General features: G+C 41.2%; 1 protein-coding gene and 1 long non-coding RNA gene across 3 annotated transcripts; one reads left to right on the forward strand and one right to left on the reverse strand.

Annotated features, from left to right (window-relative positions):
* Nucleotides 1–1,046: 1,046 nt before the first annotated feature.
* Nucleotides 1,047–26,009, forward strand: LOC124259487. 2 transcript variants are annotated; one of them, XM_046693618.1, is made up of 8 exons: nt 1,047–1,279; nt 11,167–11,339; nt 13,279–13,441; nt 17,122–17,210; nt 19,968–20,202; nt 21,465–21,740; nt 23,576–23,671; nt 25,433–26,009. In XM_046693618.1, the coding sequence occupies exons 1-8, from the start codon at nt 1,171–1,173 to the stop codon at nt 25,582–25,584; spliced, it is 1,293 nt and encodes a 430-aa protein (XP_046549574.1). In that variant the 5' UTR covers nt 1,047–1,170; the 3' UTR covers nt 25,585–26,009. The 2 variants fall into 2 exon arrangements, with proteins under 2 accessions (XP_046549574.1, XP_046549575.1); XM_046693619.1 differs by lacking the exon at nt 1,047–1,279 and adding an exon at nt 1,408–1,731.
* Nucleotides 22,964–23,569, reverse strand: LOC124259490. The gene is made up of 2 exons (XR_006893850.1): nt 23,305–23,569; nt 22,964–23,109 (listed from the first exon to the last, which is right to left on the reverse strand). It is a non-coding gene; the product is annotated as an uncharacterized LOC124259490 (long non-coding RNA).
* Nucleotides 26,010–26,365: the final 356 nt, after the last annotated feature.

Here is a 26,365-nt window from a genome sequence, read left to right on the forward strand (position 1 = left end):
ACAAGATAGGTAACACATGTCTCCCCGGGGATAAACAGACAGACAGAAATATTTTATTAAGTGTGACAGGTCAGTTACATAAGAAATAAACATAGATATTATTGGTAAACATTCATGGGTAAAGAAAATACTGACATCCAGCCATGAATTGTCTTACGAGACACTAAACTATAAAAGTATATTAAAAGTACATTATAAAAAAGATAATTATTGCTGGTATGCAATATAAAATGTTATATTTAAATATATAGAGACAGTTTAAGATGGAGCGTAAATATATAAAACATCGTAAAATTTAAACACGTGTATATATATATATAATGCAAGAATACAATTTAATAGGATATAGAGATGATACATTTAAAACATACTAAAACAAAATGTAAAGTAATAAAATTTATTATCCATATGGTGAAACATAACCACTGTCATAAATGTCATATGTGCACATATTACTATTGCCTAGCAACCATTGTTACTGTTTGTCGTATGTGACGTCATTAAACAATTGAACGTGACGTCAATGAACTGGGCAGTCACACTCGCTAACCGTGTTTTACTGCACAAATGCACATGAATAAAATGGACAATAAAGAAAGTATTACACTTGCAAATGTGCCACATGACTAACTTATACCAGAGACCATATAATAATATATTATATGGTCTCTGCTTATACGAAGCTCGTGCAAAATTTCCCACTCGTTTCGTATAAATCGTATGACACACTTGTTCGTGTATAAATTACGCCTATAAAACATTTTGAATATAGTATTAGCTAACAGTTTTATAAAAATATAAAATAAACATTTTGTATCTCGTAAACATGTTAGTTGACAAGAAAGATCATTCGTCACCACTCGCCCCTTTCCGTAACCTCGGTATTCGGCTTGTCCCGGAATAACACGAGTGGGTCACGAAAGAAGAAAGATAAAATTTCCCGCGAAAACATGCAGCCGCAGCAAAACCCAGGGGACGTAACTCGCCAGATCTCGCACACTCCGGCACAGCGATGACTTACATAACATGCTGGCTATGGAACTCTGGGTAGGAGAGTGCGGATCTCGATCACCGAACATATTTTTCACGCGTATCAATTAATAAGTGTACCTTTCATAGATTACCATATATCAAGGATGCGACAAATAACAGAATCATTAGTTATTTTGTATGCCTATTTTAATTAGCTTAAAGTTCACTGTTTTCTGCGGTCCATGTAAACAAAGGAAAATGGCGATTGAGGAAATAAGAATGTCAACAAAAAGACTCCTGCAGTCAGGTAGGACAAAATCTGAGATCTCTTGTCTGTAAACATGTCAAATTCCCTCAATGGTTACTGAACTGCTGTTGTGTTTGTTCTAAATTTTCATTTTTAGCTTGGTAAATACGGTTTTCGTTTCTGACAGAACACGGGAAGCGATGACGGATGTGATCAGCATTATCTCATCTGAATACGCCAAATGTTGAAAGTTTCACATGAATTAATCAGATCCCGACTCAAAGTCCGCTATTGTTACTTGAGTATCGAATGATCAGATAGAATCGTGTTTAAGAAGGGAGGCGAGGTGTTTAGAAGAACAAGTTTTACTGTGATCTAAGACCAGTTATGTAAGTGCGCAGATTACAAACTACAACCAGAAGCATTCGACTTATCATACAGCTGTTCATCTCAAAGTGACCGCTGCAGGGAGACTCGAGCCAGCATTATGTGGAAAGGAGTTTTACACCCAGGTTTGTGTTGGGAGTGTCTGTATGTTTAGGGTTTGTAGATAAGTGCGTTTTGAGAAATATTTTAAATCAAGGTACTTGACTATTTTTAATGGAAGCACCACAAGTTTGTTGTTTAAAGTTGTATTAATTAAGCAATATTCAAGGTATGTGATTATTGGTAAGAGTTTCCCCGTAACCCCTGCTTGAAATGTATTCTATTTATTAAGATTATTTCGAAGGGTTAGGATTAAGGTTTAGGGTTGAGATTGGTTTTAGGGTTAGGTTTAGGGTTATTTTTTTCTATGAAAACCTTAGGCCTGTATTGTTAGGCATAGAATGATTATACAAATATGGGGGTTAATGCCGGAAAAATCTTACCTGATAATTATGTATAATAATCAAGTTTTGAAAATATAATCCAGTGATCAATATAATGAGCATTGGGATATGATGAATTGTGAACCATCTCTACTGTGACTACACAGTTCCATTCAGATGCGGGGCGGTGGGGTAGCCTAGTGGTTAAAGCGTTCGTTCCTCACGCCGAAGGCCCGGGTTCGATTCCCCACATGGGTACAACTTGTGAAGCCCATTTCTGGTGTCCCCCGCCGTGATATTGCTGGAATATTGCTAAAAAACGGCGTAAAACCAAATTCAGCCAGTCAGTCAGTCAGATGCCTCTTATACATCGAGCATGAGTTGCTGAAGATCATTTCTAAACCCACATCTTAATTGGTGTCCATGTTGCAGGTAAACTCACTGTTGCTTTTGTGAGTGAGTGAGTTAAGTTTTAGTTTCGGTTAAACCTGGGGATAATCTGTGGCTCACATAAAAAAGACATAGTTCCCCATCGATCACACATCTTCACATCATCAGAAATAGGATAATAAATAGCCTATTAACGAAGTAGCCTATTAACACTGTTGTGCTCAGGCTAATCATGTTGGAAACTAGCCAGATTCAGTGCGGATTGTAATAAGTGTTCATTGTGCATATATGAGGTCAGTTCAGAGGTACAGATAAGCTGCGTATCTGCGTAAATTACGCAAATATTTATGCGAAAACTCAATTCCTATTAAGTCTATTGCGTACAAGTACGCTTGAAATTTTGTAAATACTCAATAGATGTGATGTTACACGCGTACACACAAAAGTGTCAAATCTTAGCTTGCGTACCGGTGGATAGATAAAATAACTGAGGTATATTAAGAGGTTCTATTTCAGGACATGAACTTGGCAACTTGCAGTCTCTCTTATCGTTTCTCATATTACAGATCAAATATATATAACAAACACTAACATTTAAACTTTATTATATTTTAACAATTAATGGAAAATGACAAAATACCCAATTGTGTTTGAGTGAGGTGGGTACAATTTATTTGGTTACTACAAGGAAAATTAGGATACCCAATTGAGATGACCACAAGCGAGTACATAACTCAATGACCCAAAACGTTATCTGTAGCTCTGCAGTTTGCTGTCTATTTGGGTTGATTGCCATGACATTCATTCTGTAATTGTTATAGGATATTATATTAAGGCTGTTACGATTCACTCACATATTCGGTGAATCGAACCGTGGTCACCAGAACCGAATATTAACGAATATTTAAAAAATTTTAAGGGAGTGTGTTTTACTTGAACCCTTTTGTTCTTTTTTCAAAGTGAGATATGCAGTTATGGAATATGTACTAGCCTTGCAGTAGCGCAAGTCATGTTAGTTTGCCAAGGTCACACATGGTACTGTCCACTATAAACTATAACATACCAAATTTGAGTGTCATGAGATAACTGGTTATTGCTATGACAATTTAACACTGTCAACATGGTTGTTCCATATTGTGCATCAATCACTTAACTACAATATTGTATTCGTGAATAATTATTCGTATTTGTTACCCAATATTCATGATACGTATCATATTCGCCACATAGTGTATTCATTGCAGTCCTAATTTATATAGTGCACATATCCACACAACTAGTACATGCTTAAGACGCTGGTATTTTCCCCCGATCATTGGATGTTATTGTTAATCTCAACGCCACATCATATTATCAATCTCAACTCCCTGGGGATCATACAACTCATGCTGACACTAGGAAATGAATTTCTTTTAAGGTAATAAAGTATTGTCTGTCTGTCGGTTATTGCGGCTTTCCCATCCGTACGAGGTACCCATTTACATCTGGGTGGACTGGGACACATAGTCGCTGTACTTTGTCCAAGTTTACTGCACGTTGTTGCTGTACCCACAACTAGGTGTTTGCACGTATTCATGTGGCCACCATTTGGTCATATACCAACGGAGTCGTGGATTCTTTTAAGTGCACACGGATGTGTACTGTACACTAGGGGTTGTGACAACACTGAAAGGGTCTGCACACAAAGTTGACTTCAAGGTTTTTACACCCAGTCACGGGTGGGCTCGAGTCTGACAGCTGAATCTCGCTGGATCACTAGCCTGGCGCCTTAGCCAGCCTTCCGACCAATGCCAGGGCAGGATTTAGTGCTTTGTTACTTGCACTGGTGCAACCCAGTACTACAAAGTGCAACCTAGTTATTAGTGTAACTTGCACCAGGTGCAGGTCAATTCTTGCGACTTCAGCTGGAAAACAGAATGATGAGGAACTGACTTGGAAGAGTGACTCTGATGACTGTATGAGCAGTGACTGAAGGACTTACTGTTCATGACATTTTAGGAAGTAAGATAACTAATCTTATCAGTCCCAGATTTCTTTTTTGTTATAATGTACTAAACTATCATTACCAAAACTCAAGCATCATATTTTATACAAGATTTTATATTGAGCAGCAAGTGCAACATGTTTTTATCTGATGCAACAAGGTTTCTACCTAAGGTTGCACAAGGTGCAAGTAAGTTTCATTTCTTTAAATCGAGCCCTGCAAGGTGGTGGGGTGGGGGTAGTATAGTGGTTAGTGCAGCCCCTCATCACACCAAAGACCAGAGTTCCATTTCTCACCTGGGTACAAGACCCGTGAAGATCCGGGGTAGAATAGGTCTTCAGCAACCCACAGCTGAGGAAATCTAGACTTGCTTTATTTAGGGCTTTAGCACTGCAGAGAGGGCTTGGCAGTAGGGAAATTAATGTGGTTCAGGGACTGTGAGACAGACTAGGGTACACTGTATGAAGCTCATTTCTGGTGTCTCTGCTGATATTGCTGGAACATTGCTAATAGCAGCATTTGAAATACCTGCCTGCCCGACCGCCTGGGACGGGTTATTTTCAACACGGACTGCCAGATTCTCAAATTCACCTGGGGCGGTGGGGTAACCTAGTGGTTAAAGCGTTGGCTCGTCGCGCCGAAGACACAGGTTCGAATCCCCACATGGGTACAATGAGCGAAGCCCATTTCTGGTGTCCCCCACCGTGATATTGCTGGAATATTGCTAAAAGCGGCGTAAAACCAAACTCAGTCAGTCAGTCAAATTCACCTGCCCGACGGTCAGGTTAAAATTTTGACAGGTATGTTAGTATTTTTTGTGGACAAGTAAGTTTTGGTCACGGCTGGCAAGTTTTACATCTAACCAGCCCTGTGGTCTGGCTGAAATTTTGGGGAGTTTCATACCCTGCTAAAAGCAGCGTAAAACTAAACTTACTCACTCACTGCTATGCAAGAATGTTCATATTTCTAAAATGTAATATAAAAATACATCCAATAGTTTGCAAGAGCCACATGCAGAATCGTAGTATTGTTCTGTTCTTATCACGGTATGCAACAGTGTTGTGTCATACAATGGTGTCTCAAAATAACTCTCATGATTCACTGACCCATTGTTTGAGACTCCTGAGAGTAAAACACAATGCACCACTTGTTCATAGCCTTGGTTACCATGGTAACTGTGTATTTTTAGTCATGTTGCTGAAATACTGGGATGTAAAACTGATTCACTGGTTCCCCCTCCTTTCCTGCTGTCACTGTTACTAGACTGAACTGGGGCGGTGGGGTAGCCTAGTGGTTAAAGCGTTCGCTCGGCACGCCAAAGACCAGGGTTCGATTCCCCACATGGGTACAATGTGTGAAGCCCATTTCTGGTGTCCCCCGCCGTGATATAGCTGGAATAGGGTTAAAAGCAGCGTAAAACTGAACTCACTCACTCACTCACTAGACTGGACTCATTTCTGATGATGATGATGATGATTTGGAGATTTCACATGTGCTTTCCGACATAATGCTTATTTCCAGGCCATTTACTGATTTAGTGTTTCATCGAACGAGGGGTGATTTGACCCAAACATATGGCAACCTGAAGGGAATATTGATTGCATGATTAAATTTGTTTGAATTTTGAAATTTGCCAGAAGTTGCAGGGGGCACTATGGAATGGTATTTGTTTGTTTTGTTTTTGTTTTTGTATGTCTTTTTTATGTTAGTACCAGTTGGTTTTGTGGGATTATATGTGACCTCGAATGCCGGGTTTGATAAGAAATGCACCTAATGCTTTAGTTTGAAGGTTTGAGTTTTATTTAGAATTGAATTTTGGTATTTACTTTGCCACTCTAGGAAGAGTTGTTGCTTTGATAGGCTTTTGATTTCATTTTTAGATAATAGTTTGTTTAGTAGGGGTGAAACGGTATACTGCAGTATTACAGGGGTGGAAATAACCCATTGCTCGACGTCCGAGTCCAGTGGTTTTTGTGTCGGGCAAGGAAATTTGTATATCACACTGTACCAGTGTCCAGTTGACTTTCCAATGTTAATTATGTTGTTTATTTAAAAAATCAACAAGAAAACAGCCGGTATAGTGGAAAAATTATCAGGGCAAGTGATTTTACATGTGCCACTGTACCGGAGTACGCTAGCAATTTTAAAGTTATTTCCACCCTTGAAATATAATAATAATGATAGTAATAATAATAGTTATTTCCACCCCTGTATTAGTAGAACCGCAGTATTTTCTCCTTCGGTTCGGTATACATAATGCAATCCAAAAATTCGGTATTTTCGGTGGTCGTACCATCATTTTATTAACTTATTAAAACCTTTTCTAAAATGTCTAGAAATGGTATCATTTTGTCAAAATCTCTGCATTTCTGTAGTTCTAAATAAAGCCCGTGAAGATCCGGGGTAGAATTGGTCTTCAGCAACCCACGCTTGCCACAAAAGGCGACTATGCTTGTCGTAAGAGGCGACTAACGCGATCGGGTGGTCAGGCTCGCTGACTTGGTTGACACATGTCATCGGTTCCCAATTGCGCAGATCAATGCTCATGCTGTTGATCACTGGATTGTCTGGTCCAGACTCGATTATTTACAGACCGCTGCCATATAGCTGGAATATTGCTGAGTGCGGCGTAAAACTAAACTCACTCACTCACTCCAGTTCTAAATATTCAGCATTATGATCATATACCGAACCGAACCGAACGGAACCGAAGACTTTGTACCGCAGTACCTACCATACTGTGGTAAGAGCGTACCCTTTCACCCCTCATGTTTAGGTTTACTTCCGGGAGGTTAAGTGCCACTTGAGCTACTTGTTTGGACTCATTGAGTCATTGTGTTGGTGTGTTTGATTGTATCCTGTATCGTCGTCGACGGTTCCTGGGTCTCACGCTGGCCTCTAACAACTCCTTGTCAAATGTGACAACTCTCATAGCAGTCGTATAGTTGGAATGTTGCCAAGTGGGACAATTAGGGAACAAACAAACAGTCACTACCCAGTGGATGGAATATTGTTGAGTGGGATGATAAATCAACCAACAATATGACAGCACAGGGATGGAAATAACCCATTCCATGACGCACCAGTCCAGTGTTTTTTTCTGTCGGGCAAGCAAATTTGTATATCACACTGTACCGGTGTCCAGTTGACTTTCCAATATTAATTATGTTGTTTATTTAAAAAATCAACAAGAAAACGGACGGTATAGTGGAAAAAATAACAGGGCAAGTGATTTTACATGTGCCTCTGTACCGGAGTACACTAGCAATTTTAAAGTTATTTCCACCCCTGCAGCACTCAGTCAGTTTATGGCTCTCTATCTAGCTGGGCTCTAGATAATTATTTTGACGGTGAAATTGCAAACCTGCATGAAACCTTTAAAACACATGTTACATTTGGGATAACGCTTTCTCAGTAAAGTACAGATAGTTGTACCTTTGTTGGGTTGAGTCCCATCTGGGACCCACACCCTGAGAGTCAGGCACCCAATTGCCAGCACACAAAGTCAGCCGTCTAGCCCACTCAGCCACCGCTCCTGCCACTAAAATGGATGTCAGACAACTGGTGGTCTAGACCAGACTTTGAGTACCCTTCTGATAACAGGGCTCCAGATAATTATTTGACTCTGGTTTATTTCACTCCTCAAAAATAAAACGAGTAAAATACCAAATGGAAATAAAAGTAGGAGTATTTCACAGGTTGCATGGTTTTATTACTTCTCCTTGCCGATTGAAACGGGTTTCCTTTAAAAAACTCAACAAGTTTCTTATGGTTAGTCATTTTTACTGCAGACAGGACATAAATGACAATGCAAGTTGAGTTATTGTGCATTAAATGTTTTCCTATGCTGGTTTAGGGCCATCACGTAATCTACAGTAGCCCTAAAGCTGTATTACTAATACGGGAGGGAAACATGATATAAATGCTGTTTACAACTTTAAGGGCGAGCTTTTAAACAAATTGTGCCCCGAACATGGATTAGAAATATTGACGGAGATCATTTGGAAAAACGCTTCTATACAGACCACCAACACTATTCGAGGTCTTAGGATCGGATGTTAAGGACATGGAAACAAAAATCAGACTCATTTTCTGAGAAAGTTATACATATTTATCACTCACTGATTTGACTTTTTTGAGTAATTTTGAATTATTCATGTGTAATTTACATCTGCAGCCCTGATCTAGTTCCTGGTCCGAAGGTTTAGGTACAAAGTCAGCTCATATATCGTACATGAGTGTCACGTCAAGCAAACAGACAATATGGCAACACTCAGGGCTCCAGATAACTTTTGGGGGTGCGAGTGTACTTACACATCATATTGCAAGTGAAGGTGTACTGAGAATTTTGAAGGAGTACTGACATGTTTTTGTGTGAGTGAGTTGGTGATGTGGTTTGTCTGGACGATTCATCGATCACTATTTCCAACCATGTATTTGTATTTGAAGACGCGTGAGAAATAACTGAGCGACTGCGTGATGCGCGAAATGTCAGGTCCGACTGGATGTAAAAAAGGAACAGTGTAGTTTTTAGCCAATCGAAAAATAGTGACGCATATCGTTGCATGGCAACGCAAGTGATTCCTACTGTCGGGGTTTCCTTATGTGTCAAATCGTGTTCGCAAAAGAAACTTGACAAGTATTTATCCGAAATAGATTTCCATTTGCACGATGCGCACGGAAACTAAATGTTAGACGTACAAAGATATTTATGTGCGTACACGATACGCTTGAAATGTTATATTATGTCGTACTTTATTGATTTTGAGGCGTACATTACGCCTGTATGCCCCTTATCTGTAGCCCTGACACTAGGGTTTTACCTTTACCTCAGTGTTCCAGCTAAAGAGCATATCAGTATTATCACCATATTTATGGCTAAAACGTGCAGATATTAGAGTTGGGAATTGTTTTTACTCTCATAATTGATGTTTGGTTCATGAAAACTGATCAATCATCGAAAATAATTGCTAAGCGTCATTTTTTTTAAATTTTCTTTTTATGTTTGTTAATGCAAACAAAATAAAGAAACATTATGTCGTTTTGGGGGATATTTTGAAAATTGCACAAAATACTTTACAAATATCACATCTTTACAGGAGGACTAGTAATAGTAGTAGTAGTATGTTAGGAACATAAACTACCTGGAGTCTTTAAGATACATCCAATAATGGCTTGGAACGAACTCGTTGTGCTTATGAAATGTAAATACAGGGGTGGAAATAACCCATTGCCCGACGTCCGAGTCCAGTGGTTTTTTCTGTTGGGCAAAGAAATTTGTATATCACACTGTAACGGTGTCCAGTTGACTTTCCAATGTTAATTATGTTTATTTAAAAAATCAACAAGAAAACGGCCAGTATAGTGGAAAAATTATCAGGGCAAGTGATTTTACATGTGCCACTGTACCGGAGTACGCTAGCAATTTTAAAGTTATTTCCACCCTTGAAATATAATAATAATAGTAATAATAATAATAGTCCATTTGTCATGCACATTGCTCCATGCATGATGCATGCTTGAAGCGGCCAAACAATCGCAGCCTCCCTTTTGTCCTGAAAGTTTATTAAATGACCATTGAAACTCTCGTGAAAACGGGTGAAAATGGACTGTGCACCTCCTTTCTCAAAAAGCTGTATCTGCCCCTGTGTACTGTAACAGATATTTTGATATGTATCTTTGTAATGCTATCAAGCATTCAAGCCAATCGCTGAAGGGATGATGTAAATCCAGCTAGGGTCCATGCAGAAATCTAATGTACTGTAAGTAGAGCTGGTTATCGTTACATTTTGTCGGATAGATAATGGCTAGTGTCAGATCGATAATCGATCGATTATAATCGTTTGGATGGTCATTTCATAGTCAAATACCTATGTTAGCGAACTAACTTCTGGGTTGTCAGCACGTGTCAATTGTTAACGCTAGCAAGTTACTTAATTTTTATAAACCACTTTACAACCCGTAATATTTCAATGACGAAATTGGACACCCCAATCTAAATATATCTAGCAATGCCATTGGCTGACTGGGAAGGCATGCGCACTTGTGTAGTACACAGCTTCCGTTTTAGAAGTAAACAAGCAATGACGATCAGATTGTTCAGTTAAAAAAGACATGACAAGGTAGAACAAAACGTTTTAATGTATGTGCATCCAAATAATGATTATTTCCGCTTATCGATCTGCAGTTTATTTGTAATCGACAATCGTTTACTTTGACTTAGATCGAACGATTAACCGATCCTATGATTAATCGCTCCAGCATTAACTGTAAGTCCCCGTGGTCCCTAGCATGGTGATCTACCTTCAGTTGTTGGTGATCTAGAGTCCATTCTTTATATAGTATTTTTCATAGTTAAGATACACATATTCTAGATTTTCATACTAGTTTTACAATTGTATCTGTGATAGTCTAGCTATTTTTACTGTTTTTCGCCGACAGGTGTTTGTATTAGCCATGATTTATTATGAAATAACTTGTTTTTAGTCATGATATTGCTGAAATATTGACACTAAATATTAACTCACTCACTCAATCATTCACCTGAGTGAGTGAGTTTAGTTTTATGCTGCTTTTAGCAATATTCCAGCAAAATCACGGCCAGCAGAAATAGGCTTCACACATTGTACCCATGTGGGTAATTGAACGTGGATCTTTGGCCTGGCGAGCGAACACTTTAACCCTAGACTACCCCAGTATTCGCATGAACTCTCTAATGTCCTGAAGGTATTAGGTGATTCTGTAGCCCGTGTCCCATGTTGCAGTGGTGCTGGTGGTGTTGGTGGCTGGCTGTGTGGGAGAACAGCATCCGACATGTCAGCTGTGGAAGAAGATGGCGCAACAGCTGTCCAACGAGCCCCGGAAACAGATGACTTGCTTCGCCAACGACACACACCCTTGCACCAGTCTGCGATGCTCTGGGACATACAAGTATACTGTAAGTTGCCACAACTCTGTAGGTTACTACGACACTGTAAGTTGCCACAACTCTGTAGGTTACTACGACACTGTAAGTTGCCACAACTCTGTAGGTTACTACGACACTGTAAGTTGCCACAACTCTGTAGGTTACTACGACACTGAAGTTGCCACAACTCTGTAGGTTACTACGACACTGTAAGTTGCCACAACTCTGTACGTTACTACGACACTGTAAGTTGCCACAACTCTGTAGGTTACTACAACACTGTAAGTTGCCACAACTCTGTAGGTTACTACGACACTGTAAGTTGCCACAACTCTGTAGGTTACTATGACACTGAAGTTGCCACAACTCTGTAGGTTACTACGACACTGTAAGTTGCCACAACCTGTAGGTTACTACGACACTGTAAGTTGCCACAACTCTGTAGGTTACTACGACACTGAAGTTGCCACAACTCTGTAGGTTACTACGACACTGTAAGTTGCCACAACTCTGTACGTTACTACGACACTGTAAGTTGCCACAACTCTGTAGGTTACTACAACACTGTAAGTTGCCACAACTCTGTAGGTTACTACGACACTGTAAGTTGCCACAACTCTGTAGGTTACTATGACACTGAAGTTGCCACAACTCTGTAGGTTACTACGACACTGTAAGTTGCCACAACCTGTAGGTTACTACGACACTGTAAGTTGCCACAACTCTGTAGGTTACTACGACACTGAAGTTGCCACAACTCTGTAGGTTACTACGACACTGTAAGTTGCCACAACTCTGTACGTTACTACGACACTGTAAGTTGCCACAACTATGAAGGTTACCACAACACTGTAAGTTGCCACAACTCTGTAGGTTACTATGACACTGTAAGGATGACAAATTACCATGACAGTGTTAGTTACCATGACACACATCCTCTGGGCAATACAAGTACAGTGTAAGTTACTATGACGAACAAGTTACCATGACACTGTAAGTTACTGTGCCACTAGGTTACCACAACACTGTAGGTTACCATGACATTGTAAGTTACCATGACACTGTAAGTTACTGTGCCACTAGGTTACCACGACACTGTAGGTTACCATGACATTGTAAGTTACCATGACACTGTAAGTTACTGTGCCACTAGGTTACCACGACACTGTAGGTTACCATGACATTGTAAGCAACCACAACACTGTAAGTTACCACGACAATGTAAGTTAACGTGCCACTAGGCTGCTTCAGCACTATAAGTTACCATGACATTGTAAGTTACCTGAACACTGTAAGTTACCATGACATTGTAAGTTACCTGAACACTGTAAGTTACCATGACACTGTAAGTTACCATGACACTGTAAGTTACCTGAACACTGTAAGTTGCCATGACACTGTAGGTTGCAACAAAGCTGTAAGTTACCATGACACTGTAGGTTACCATGACAATGTAGGTTAGTACAACACTGTAGGTTACTACAACACTAAGTTACCATGACACTGTAGGTTACTACAATGCTGTAAGTTACCATAACACTGTAGGTTACACCATCACTGTAAGTTACCATGACACTGTGGGTTACTACAACGCTGTAAGTTACCAAGAGACTGTAGGATGCTACAACACTGTAAGTTACCATGACACTGTAGGTTGCTACAACACTGTAAGTTACCATGACAGTGTAGGTTACCATGACACTGTAGGTTACAGCAACTCTCTAAGTTACCATGGCAGTGTAGATTACCATGACACTGTAGGTTACCATGACACTGTAGGTTACCATGACACTGTAGGTTACAGCAACGCTCTAAGTTACCATGACACTGTAGGTTACCTCAACACTGTAAGTCACTATGACTCTATTCTAAGTGTCTGTAGTAGATATTGACATGTCTGTTGCACTCACTGAAGTATCTATAGTGGATGTTGCTATGTCTATTATAGTCCTGGATGTGTGTGTTGTAGTCGTTCATGCCGGACTCTGCAGACATCGAGGTTGACTACTGCTTCGGGATGAGGCTGAACCACTGCGACAACCCCGTCTCCATGGACATCTACCTGGTGGTGCCCAACAAGAACATGAGCTACAACAAGAGGATTTCTCACAACACTCAGATCAAGATGCCTGGTGAGACAACACATTGTATTAGAGTCAAGTCATTTCATGTCAACACACAGATCAAGATGCCTGGTGAGACAACACATTGTATTAGAGTCAAGTCATTTCATGTCAACACACAGATCAAGATGCCTGGTGAGACAACACATTGTATTAGAGTCAAGTCATTTCATGTCAACACACAGATCAAGATGCCTGGTGAGACAACACATTGTATTAGAGTCAAGTCATTTCATGTCAACACACAGATCAAGATGCCTGGTGAGACAACACATTGTATTAGAGTCAAGTCATTTCATGTCAACACACAGATCAAGATGCCTGGTGAGACAACACATTGTATTAGAGTCAAGTCATTTCATGTCAACACACAGATCAAGATGCCTGGTGAGACAACACATTGTATTAGAGTCAAGTCATTTCATGTCAACACTCAGATCAAGATGCCTGGTGAGACAACACATTGTATTAGAGTCAAGTCATTTCATGTCAACACACAGATCAAGATGCCTGGTGAGACAACACATTGTATTAGAGTCAAGTCATTTCATGTCAACACACAGATCAAGATGCCTGGTGAGACAACACATTGTATTAGAGTCAAGTCATTTCATGTCAACACACAGATCAAGATGCCTGGTGAGACAACACATTGTATTAGAGTCAAGTCATTTCATGTCAACACACAGATCAAGATGCCTGGTGAGACAACACATTGTATTAGAGTCAAGTCATTTCATGTCAACACACAGATCAAGATGCCTGGTGAGACAACACATTGTATTAGAGTCAAGTCATTTCATGTCAACACACAGATCAAGATGCCTGGTGAGACAACACATTGTATTAGAGTCAAGTCATTTCATGTCAACACACAGATCAAGATGCCTGGTGAGACAACACATTGTATTAGAGTCAAGTCATTTCATGTCAACACACAGATCAAGATGCCTGGTGAGACAACACATTGTATTAGAGTCAAGTCATTTCATGTCAACACACAGATCAAGATGCCTGGTGAGACAACACACTGTATTAGAGTCAAGTCATTTCATGTCAACACACAGATCAAGATGCCTGGTGAGACAACACATTGTATTAGAGTCAAGTCATTTCATGTCAACACACAGATCAAGATGCCTGGTGAGACAACACATTGTATTAGAGTCAAGTCATTTCATGTCAACACACAGATCAAGATGCCTGGTGAGACAACACATTGTATTAGAGTCAAGTCATTTCATGTCAACACACAGATCAAGATGCCTGGTGAGACAACACATTGTATTAGAGTCAAGTCATTTCATGTCAACACACAGATCAAGATGCCTGGTGAGACAACACATTGTATTAGAGTCAAGTCATTTCATGTCAACACACAGATCAAGATGCCTGGTGAGACAACACATTGTATTAGAGTCAAGTCATTTCATGTCAACACACAGATCAAGATGCCTGGTGAGACAACACATTGTATTAGAGTCAAGTCATTTCATGTCAACACACAGATCAAGATGCCTGGTGAGACAACACATTGTATTAGAGTCAAGTCATTTCATGTCAACACACAGATCAAGATGCCTGGTGAGACAACACACTGTATTAGAGTCAAGTCATTTCATGTCAACACACAGATCAAGATGCCTGGTGAGACAACACATTGTATTAGAGTCAAGTCATTTCATGTCAACACACAGATCAAGATGCCTGGTGAGACAACACATTGTATTAGAGTCAAGTCATTTCATGTCAACACACAGATCAAGATGCCTGGTGAGACAACACATTGTATTAGAGTCAAGTCATTTCATGTCAACACACAGATCAAGATGCCTGGTGAGACAACACATTGTATTAGAGTCAAGTCATTTCATGTCAACACACAGATCAAGATGCCTGGTGAGACAACACACTGTATTAGAGTCAAGTCATTTCATGTCAACACACAGATCAAGATGCCTGGTGAGACAACACATTGTATTAGAGTCAAGTCATTTCATGTCAACACACAGATCAAGATGCCTGGTGAGACAACACATTGTATTAGAGTCAAGTCATTTCATGTCAACACACAGATCAAGATGCCTGGTGAGACAACACATTGTATTAGAGTCAAGTCATTTCATGTCAACACACAGATCAAGATGCCTGGTGAGACAACACATTGTATTAGAGTCAAGTCATTTCATGTCAACACACAGATCAAGATGCCTGGTGAGACAACACATTGTATTAGAGTCAAGTCATTTCATGTCAACACACAGATCAAGATGCCTGGTGAGACAACACATTGTATTAGAGTCAAGTCATTTCATGTCAACACTCAGATCAAGATGCCTGGTGAGACAACACATTGTATGAGAGTCAAGTCATTTCATGTCAACACTCAGATCAAGATGCCTGGTGAGACAACACATTGTATTAGAGTCAAGTCATTTCATGTCACCTACCAGAGATGAGATTTAATGTCAAGGTCTTGTGATGTGACCTACCAGAGCTGAGATTTAATGACAAGGTCTTGTGATGTGACTTACCAGAGCTGAGATTTAATGTCAAGGTCTTGTCATGTGACCTACCAGAGCTGGATTTAATGTCAAGGTCATGTCATGTGACCTACCAGAGCTGTGATTTAATGTCAAGGTCTTGTGATGTGACCTACCAGAGCTGGATTTAATGACAAGGTCATTTCATGTGACCTACCAGAGCTGGATTTAATGTCAAGGTCATGTCATGTGACCTACCAGAGCTGGATTTAATGACAAGGTCATGTCATGTGACCTACCAGAGCTGAGATTTAATGTCAAGGTCTGGTGATGTGACCTACCAGAGCTGGATTTAATGACAAGGTCATGTCATGTGACCTACCAGAGCTGGATTTAATGTCAAGGTCATGTCATGTAACCTACCAGAGCTGAGATTTAATGTCAAGGTCATGTGATGTGACCTACCAGAGCTGGATTTAATGACAAGGTCATGTCATGTGACCTACCAGAGCTGAGATTTAATGTTAAGTCATTTCATGTGACCTACAAGAGGTTGGACTTAATGTCAAGGTCATTTCCAATGACCTACTTATAGGGCATAAATATTTTATAAAATCTGAAATCTTATGATTTTCTCCTAATATTCTCATGCAGACTCCCACCATGACTTCAAACATGAGTATACATCTGATAGTAAATATTCTTGCAAACATGACTGTAAATGTGTGAATGGAATTTTAGATGTGATTAAAAATTCCCGCCTGCCCAACCCTCCGGAACGGTCTATTTTCATCTCGGACGGTCAAATTTCAAAAGTAGCCTGTCCGGTGGTCTGGTAGATGTTTTTACCCCTAACGGGAATATTTCATAACATCAGACAGGTTCTCTGGTCGTCAGTTTGAGGTGTTTAAGGTATTATGATAATTATGCTAAACTGTTTACGATTGGACAGTTCATGTTACAATAACCAATCACAACACATGTATTTTCAGTATACCTAAACTCGGTGCATTGCCTGTTAGTGCTATGTTGTTCATCGCGATGCCTACAAACAGTCAAGTATTCAGAAACCTGTTGTTTTTTTCATTGTTGAAATCCGGACAGGCAAGTTTGTATCCGGGCTGGTAATTTTTTAAAGTTACCAGTCCGGCTGTCTGGCTTTGAATTTTGGGAGTTTTAAATGCTGTTGTAAATATTGTGTTCCAGGGTTGTCGTTCCACCTGAAGAGTCTTGGAACCGTGGACGTGTTCCTGTACTTCTACATGTTGAGGAACGCTTCCAACATCCACATGTCGGTACGTAACACAGTGTGCATCATTAAGCCCAAACACACAGTATGGACACATCCACATGTCGGTACGTAAGACAGTGTGCATCATTAAGCCCAAACACACAGTATGGACACATCCACATGTCGGTACGTAACACAGTGTGCATCATTAAGCCCAAACACACAGTATGGACACATCCACATGTCGGTACGTAACACAGTGTGCATCATTAAGCCCAAACACACAGTATGGACACATCCACATGTCGGGTGTACGTAACAGTGTGCATCATTAAGCCCAAACACACAGTATGGACACATCCACATGTCGGTACGTAACAGCGTGCATCATTAAGCCCAAACACACAGTATGGACACATCCACATGTCGGTACGTAACACAGTGGGCATCATTTAGCCCAAACACACAGTATGGAGACATCCACATGTCGCTACGTAACAGTGTGCATCATTAAGCCCAAACACACAGTATGGACAGATCCACATGTCGGTACGTAACACAGTGGGCATCATTTAGCCCAAACACACAGTATGGACACATCCACATGTCGGTACGTAACAGTGGGCATCATTTAGCCCAAACACACAGTATGGACACATCCACATGTCGGTACGTAACAGTGTGCATCATTAAGCCCAAACACACAGTATGGACACATCCACATGTCGGTACGTAACACAGTGGGCATCATTTAGCCCAAACACACAGTATGGACACATCCACATGTCGCTACGTAACACAGCGTGCATCATTAAGCCCAAACACACAGTATGGACACATCCACATGTCGCTACGTAACACAGCGTGCATCATTAAGCCCAAACACACAGTATGGACACATCCACATGTTGGTACGTAACACAGTGTGCATCATTTAGCCCAAACACACAGTATGGACACATCCACATGTCGGTACGTAACACAGCGTGCATCATTAAGCCCAAACACACAGTATTGATACATCCACATGTCGGTACGTAACACAGTGTGCATCATTAAGCCCAAATACACAGTATGGACACATCCACATGTCGGTACGTAACACAGCGTGCATCATTAAGCCCAAATACACAGTATGGACACAAATGTAGGTAACTATGTGATACAATCTTTACAGGGGTAGTGGGGTAGCCTAATGGTTAAGTCATCCACTTGTCATGCTGAAGACCCGGGTTCTATTCCCCACATGTGTGATACCCCTTTCTGGTGCCCCCTCCGGGTACACCTACAGAATACCGGATACCTATCAGCCATATTGTTTAGTGTCATGTGACCCTAACCCTAACGCTTACCCTAACCCTAAACCTTACCCTTAAACCTAATGGTGTCCTGAATATATATATTTAGAAGTTGCCAAAGAATAAAGTCCTAACTTTGTGTATTGTGTGAGTAAATTACAACTGTATCACTATTACTACAACAGTTTATTTACAATAAATGACGGCACTATTTTCACATCGAAAATGGGGTGTTGGGGTAGCCTAGTGGTTAAAACTGCAGCTCGTCGCGCTGAAGACCAGTGTTGAATTCCCCACACGGGTACAATGTGTGAACCCCATTTCTGGTGTCCCCTGCTGTGATATTGCTAGAATGCTAGCCGTGCAAAACCACTCTCACTCACTCACTCACTCTCACTCACTCACTCACTCACTCACTCACTCACTCACTCACTCACTCACTCACTCACTAACTCACTCTCTCACTCTCACACTCACTCACCAATATTACAAAGTGCTGCCTAGTTGTTAGTCTAACTTGCACCAGGTGCAAGTCAAGTTTCGAGAAATAAATCCGCAATAAATCTAACATCATAAGCATAAATATGTCAGCTCATATTTCTTCTAAACTTTGAATAGCAATGGCACCAAAACATTGCTATTTATAGACACCTCTTGGCTATGACAGTTCCAGTAAACTGAAACCAGCTGTGTCTCTGTGTTGCTATGGTTTCATGAGTACAACATCACGGAAATATGTTTGTGTGCACCGAAACCTCTGTTTGAATACACTACGTTGCAACTGGAATTTGGCTGATGCAACTAGGTTTTTATCTTAGGTTGCACCTGGTGCAAGTCGGTTAACCTCTTAAATCAAGCCCTGCTTTGGTTTTCCTCCTTAATCAAGCAGCTCTCCATGATTTGACTGAGATACTGTTAAGTGTAGTGTTGAACCAAACCAGTCTATCAGCCACTCAGTAGTGAGTGAGTTTAGTTTTACGCCACTGTTAGCAATATTCCAGGAATATCATGACCAGAAATGGCTTCAAACATTTTACCCATGTGGGGAATTGAACCTGGGTCTTCGGCGTGACGAGCTAAGGCTTTAACCATTAGGCTGCCCCACCACGCTCACAATGGTGAAAATAGCCACCCAACCAAATTGCACTGTGAAAAGACAACTCCACTCCCTAACACATCCCTAACTCTGCAACGAGACTCTTCTCATTAGTGTTGAACCCATGAATATCTGGGTTAGAATTGGTCTTTAGTAACCGGTAACCCATGCTTGTCGTAAGAGGCGACTAACAGGATCGGGTGGTGATCTACGTAACACATCATCGTATCCCAATTGCGTGCATTGATTCTCATGCTGTTGAACACTGGATTGTCCGGTCCAGTCTGGATTATTTACAGACCGCCGCCATATAGCTGGAATATTGCTGAGTGTGATGTTAACGAACAAACCAACCAATCATTAGTGTTGACAATCACCCGATCTGAGACAACACATTGACATCCATCATGGCCGTTGCATGTTTTAGATCACAGCTAAATTCAGGATAACGTCGTTCATGAACACCATCATGTGGCCACCATCACTGCAGAAGGAGATTGTCCCCATGGAGAGTATCCCAGTGCCCCCCTGCATGAATGGTTCCACCCCGGCCCCTCCCACCACACTGCCAATGGGAAGCTGCCACCCCCCGAGATGGATCGCTCCAACCAATCCCCCAGGAGTGTCCTCAACTCCATACACCCCACACAGCAGCAAGAAAGGTATGTTTTTTTGTGGTGATGGTCAATTTTTCTAGTAATCTCTGCTTTGGTGGGTAATTGAATATATCTTTCGTTGAGTTTGATTTTTTTAACCACTGAACATCCGGGTTAGAATTGATCTTCAGTAACCCATGCTTGTCGTAAGAGGCGACTAACGGTATCGGGGGGTCAGACTCGCTGACTTGGTTGACACATGTCATCAGTTCCCAATTTTGTGCAGGTCCCCGCCATATAGCTGGAATATTGCTGAGTACAGCCTTCAGCAACAAACCAACTTCATGACGCTTGCCAACCACTCCGATTTTGGAGGAGCTACTCTGATGTTCAAATACAAAATCCACTCTCTGATAAATTTAGAATGTTTGAAAGAATTTTAGTAAATAGCAATTTAAATATGTTCATTTGAGTTAAGTATTATCTGGTTAAGTATGCCCAGAAATTGCATATTTCCCGGCTAAATCTAAAGATTTTCATGGGGGAGGCCCCCACACCCTCACCATCAAAAGGAACCCGAACCCCCTCTCACGCTCACCCCCCAACTTGCACCTTCAGGGCTCGGGAATTGCTTTTGGCAAGGCATGACTCCGCTTTCAGTTGATTCAGGGTTGACATCTGTGTGTTCCAGTACAACTTTTATATTCCCCGTGCAGTGTTCTTAAGCCCTGTCACAGGTGCAGATGTAGACGTCCCTGTGCGATGTTGGTATATCCTGTGCCATGTTCAGAAGTTTCCGTCCCTGTGCAAAGTCCATATTTCCTGTGCCATGTTCAGAAGTTTCCGTCCCTGTGCAAAGTCCATATTTCCTGTGCCATGTTCGGAAGTTTCTGTCCCTGTGCAATGTTCATATTTCCTGTGCAATGTTCAGAAGTTCCTGTTCGCTGTAACATATGTTAAATTTGGGATTACGCTTTCTTAGTAAAGTAAAGATTCTCTAGTACTTTTATTGGGTTGAGTCCCATCCGGGATTCGAACCCACACCTTCAGCATATAAAGTCAGCTGCCTAACCTGCTCAGCTACCGCTGCTGCCACCAAAATGAATGTGCAGTGGCTGAGCGGGTTAGGTGGCTGACTCTATATGCTGAGGGTGTGGGTTTGAATCCCGGATGGGAGTCGACCCAACAAAAATACGAGAATCTGTACTTAACTAAGAAAGTACAATCCCAAACATAACATATGTTTCATTTGAGCACTTTCTAAGTGACACTGTGTACTCATTCCTCTTCCCTGTGCAATCTTTAACAGTTCCTGTCCTATCTTCCAGCATCACTCACCTACAACCACCCCTGTTACGAAGACACGTTTATCTGCAGTGCCGAAGAAGCGTGTGACCTCCTAACAAAAAAATGTGTCTGTCGTTCCAACTTCCTTTACGACGTCCAGCAGAAGAGATGCGTGTCTAGGAACCGTATCGGCATAAGATGTTCCTCCTCCACCCAGTGTGGCCCTAATGAGGCCTGTATTCGGGGGAGGTGCCACTGCAAAGTCGGCTATGCTTTCTCCATGTTCTATGAAGTCTGCTACGCAGGACGTCCCAAAGGTGAGTTGTTTTACTTATTACCAGTGCCGTTACAGGGTGTGCAACAATATGTTTTTCACGCCGCTTTTAGCAATATTCCAGTAATATCACGGCTGGGGACACCAGAAATGGGCTTCACACATTGTATCCATGTGGGGAATCGAACACATCGTGACGAAGGAACGCTTTAACCACTAGGCTACCCCACCGTCCTACATTTTAGTGGGGGGCTGTGGGGTAGTCTACTGGTTAAAGTGTTGGTGCATCACGCCGAAGACCCGGGTTCGATTCCCCAGATGGGCATAATGTGTGAAGCCCTTTTCTGGTGTCCCCCGCTGTGAAATTGCTGGAATATTGCTAAAAGCGGCGTAAAACTAAACTCAGTCAGTCAGACATTTTAGTGGAGGGTGACACTAAGCGTGTGTAGAAAGCAGTAAGCCGAGTGACGTCACTCACTCACCCACTCATACCGTTATATTATGTAGCAATGCCACTACAATGAGAAATGATGAAATATGTATAGAAAATCCAGAATTTGTGTGTGTAGGAACAGATTACTGTACATGTGTTTGTCAGTTATGATACAACTTGTTGGTTGAAAACGTTTAGTAATCTCCTACTATAACATCTTCTAGGTTCAGGGGCGGTGGGGTAGCCTAGTGGTTAAAGCGTTCGCTCATCACACTGAAGACCCAGGTTCGATTCCCCAATCTTGCTAGCCAGTCAAAAAGTGTAATTATATGTATCTTAAAAGTCGAAGAGTGAGATGTATTTACAAAATGAGCCCGTGGAAATTCACTGGTGTTGCGGATTGCCCGATTGGATTTTCACTAGCCATGTGCTAGTGGGCCAGTGGGTATTTCGTACACTGAATCGAAGTGAAATATCAAATTTGCCGTGTATTGCACTTCTGTATTGCTATAGGGGCCGTGGGATAGCCTAGTGGTTAAAGTGTTCACTTGTCATGCCGAAGACTCGTGTTCGATTCCCCAACGTGGGTACAATGTGTGAAGTCCATGTTTGTTGTTCCCCGATGTAATATTGCTGGATATTGCTAAAGTGGCATAAAACTAATCTCCCAGTATTGCTATCATAATATTAAATGGGTTTGTAATACATTGTTGCCATATTGTGTTGTTACAAATATGAACTTTCTGACAAATTGCTGTGATATTGGTACGATATTACTGATATATTGATATGATATCAGTATGAAATATTGGTGTCATATTGATTTGATTTTAATGTTTTGTACAACATAAGTATTAACACATGGATGTGTACAACATAAGTATATATCATATGAGATGTGTACAACGTAAGTATATATCATATGAGATGTGTACAACATAAGTATATATCATATGAGATGTGTACAAACACCGATAATCTTTATTATGTAATATTCTCGTAATGGTGTCTCGTCGTTGATGGAACATATTTACCGGGTACTTTGGTCTCTGTTGGCCGCGACCCATCGCGGGGGGTCGGCCTATCCATGAGAGATATGATTTTGACACTGATTTTGAGGGTCAAGTTTCGGGGTCGGCTTATACATGGGATCGGCTTATAGACGGTCATATACGGTATCATATGAGATGTGTACAACATAAGTATATATCATATGAGATGTGTACAACATAAGTATATATCATATTATCACGTATTACAGGAACAGTATTTGTATGTATCCCACATAATGTGCTCATGTAAGTACTTCAGATTAATTTTTTTTTTTTAAATACTGATATATTGATGTGATATCAATATGAAATATTGATGTCATATTAATTTGATTTTTCTGTGCTATTGATATTTCATGATTCAACTCACTCATCCCACACTTGGTGTTCCAGTCTCAACGGTCAGTCCCCCGGTCACCCAGAGACCCCAGGTGGTCACTCTTCCCAGCAAGCAGCAACCACAGACTGCCCCACCCTCAGCAAGCAACAGTGAGTAGAGATTAACTATACTGGCATCTTGTGAACTCTCAAGCACAAGACCGCCTCCGTGGTGTAGTGGTTAGAGCGTCCGACCGGAGAGTGGACGGTCGCGGGTTTGATCCCCGACCGCGGCATACCAAAAGACGTTAAAATATGGTACTGGTTGGTTCCTGCCTGGCGCTCGGCATAAATGGGTACAACAAGGACTGGTCGGCTCGGAGTCAGTATAATGTGTCTGAGTGGGGTATTCATGCTTCACTGCGGCATGGTATCTCAGTAGGCTAGCACTATAAAACCAGCTTAAGTCTGGGCTAGTACAAGCAGCCGCACATACACATACACATGCATGCATGTCGTCATATGAGCAAAATATTCTCAAGCACGACGTTAAACCCAATTTCACCTCACCTCACCCCAAGCATAAACTGAAATTGTGGGTTGAAGTATTGTAAAATTATTGTCCTCCTGTGAGGGTACGTAAGTCCTGAAATATTAAAAGTAAATATAAAATTTACCCATTTTTAAGCATAGTATTTTTGTGAGTTATTGCAAAATATGTCTACAATCGGCCATGGCTGAAGGGATGGTGTAAATCCAACTAGGGTCCATGCAGGTAGCAAAAGTAACGTCAGTCCCCATGGTTCCTAGTATGGTGATCTACCTTCAGTTGCTGGCAGTCCGTACCCCATGTTATATACTGTATTGTCTTCTTCAATTAAAATGTTTTAGTTTTACATGCTAGTTTTATATTCATATCTGTGATACTCTAGGATTTTTACTGTCCATCGTTGACAGGTTTAACTTTTCAAAATGTTTTCATCTTTATTGTATAAATTGTTTTTGTTACAATGTGGCTGAGATATTGCTGATGTGACGTTAAATATTACCTCACTCACTCACCCAACAGTAGGGAGGACCACTCGACATTTTTGACTCGGAAACGAGATTGTTCTGCAGCAATAATGGTTAACGCCATTTTACCCAAGTTGACCTTAAAACTACAGAAATAACATACCATTGTCCAATGTTGTGAAGTTTGCATCCCATGTTGTTAGGTTCCTGTCCAATGTTGTGAAATTCGCATCACATGTTGTGAAGTTCCTATCCCATGTTCCTGTTCAACGTTATGTTCAATGTTCCTGTTCCATGTTCATGTCCAATGTTCCTGTCCCATGTTCATGTCCAATGTTCCTGTCCCATGTTCCTGTTCCATGTTCCTGTTCCTGTTCCATGTTCATGTCCAATGTTCCTGTTCCATGTTCATGTCTAATGTTCTTAACCATGTCCCGTGTTCGTGTACAATGTTCCTGTTCCATGTTCCTGCCCCATGTTCATGTACAATGTACCGCCTCCGTGGTGTAGTGGTTAGAGCGTCCGCCTGGAGAGCGGAAGGTAGCGGGTTCGATCCCCGACCGCGTCAAACCAAAAGACGTTAAAATATGGTACTTGTTGGTCCCTGCCTGGCGCTCGGCATTAATGGGTACAACAAAGACTGGTCGGCTCGGGAGTCAGTATAATGTGTCTGAGTGGGGTATTCATGCTTCACTGCAGCATGGTATCTCAGTGGGCTAGCACTATAAAACCAGCTTCAGTCTGGGCTAGTACAAGCAGCCGCACATACACATACACACGCATGCACGTCGTCATATGAGCGAAATATTCTCAAGCACGACGTTAAACCCAATTTCACCTCACCTCACCTCATGTACAATGTTCCTGTTCCATGTTCCTGTTCCATGTTCCTGGTCAGTGTTCAGCTTTTTATTGCAGGCACAGCCATCATCGCAGCCTCCGTCGTCAGCGGCATTGTGGTCCTCTGCCTCATCTGTCTGGTCATCTTCTTTCTCGTCAAACGTGTCCGACGACCCTACCAGGACCGCGAGATTCTCCTATCTAATGATGACACCGATGTCATCATGTAACATGGCGTCGGCAGCAACGGAAACAGATCTGAGATTAATCACGACTCCAGGTGTCTCTGTTAATGTCAGTGTCACTGGTGACATTAAGTTAATATCAACCTCAACTACATGTTCAGTTTGATATTGACAAAATGCCGACATTGACAGGAATCACGTTATATTTTATGTAAGTTAAATGTCAATGTTGGAATCAGCATGGTGTCTGTGGTTAACAATGACATCATTGAATTTGGACATTTGCAATTTGTTAGTGTTAAACCCAGCTATGTTTCATTGTTGACATACTTCGATAGGGGTGAAACGATGCACGATACCTTTTTTCTATATTGACAATAATATGTCAATTTCTATAGCACCAAACTCCACACCAAGTATGCTCAAAGCGCTAACAATGAATAGCACAGCACATTATTACCCCGGATAACCCAAGCTGCCTGTTAGGCACTAGAAGGTTATAGTCACATGGATGATCCCACCGGGTACCCATTTTCTGCTGGGTGAACAGAGGCAATTTTGAACAAACTCACTTGCTTAAGGTGAGACCACATGTATCACATGTGCTTCGTAGTGGGGCAGGACTGAAGTCCTAGAAATTCTTAGGAGTCAAGTTGCCCAACACGGTCACCCATTCAAGGACTCATTTATTGACACGCTAGCGGTTTTGTCAGTCACATATTTAACATGTAATGTAAGTAGTGCTACAAGCTCTAAAAATAGCTGCTGCACACCCTACAGCCGGTCTTGCCTTCTAAACCTACTACCATATATCTAGTCAAGATGT

This window comes from Haliotis rubra, unplaced genomic scaffold (assembly GCF_003918875.1).
Source record: "Haliotis rubra isolate DU_JTF1 unplaced genomic scaffold, ASM391887v1 Scf724, whole genome shotgun sequence".
Taxonomy (NCBI): Eukaryota; Metazoa; Mollusca; class Gastropoda; order Lepetellida; family Haliotidae; genus Haliotis; species Haliotis rubra.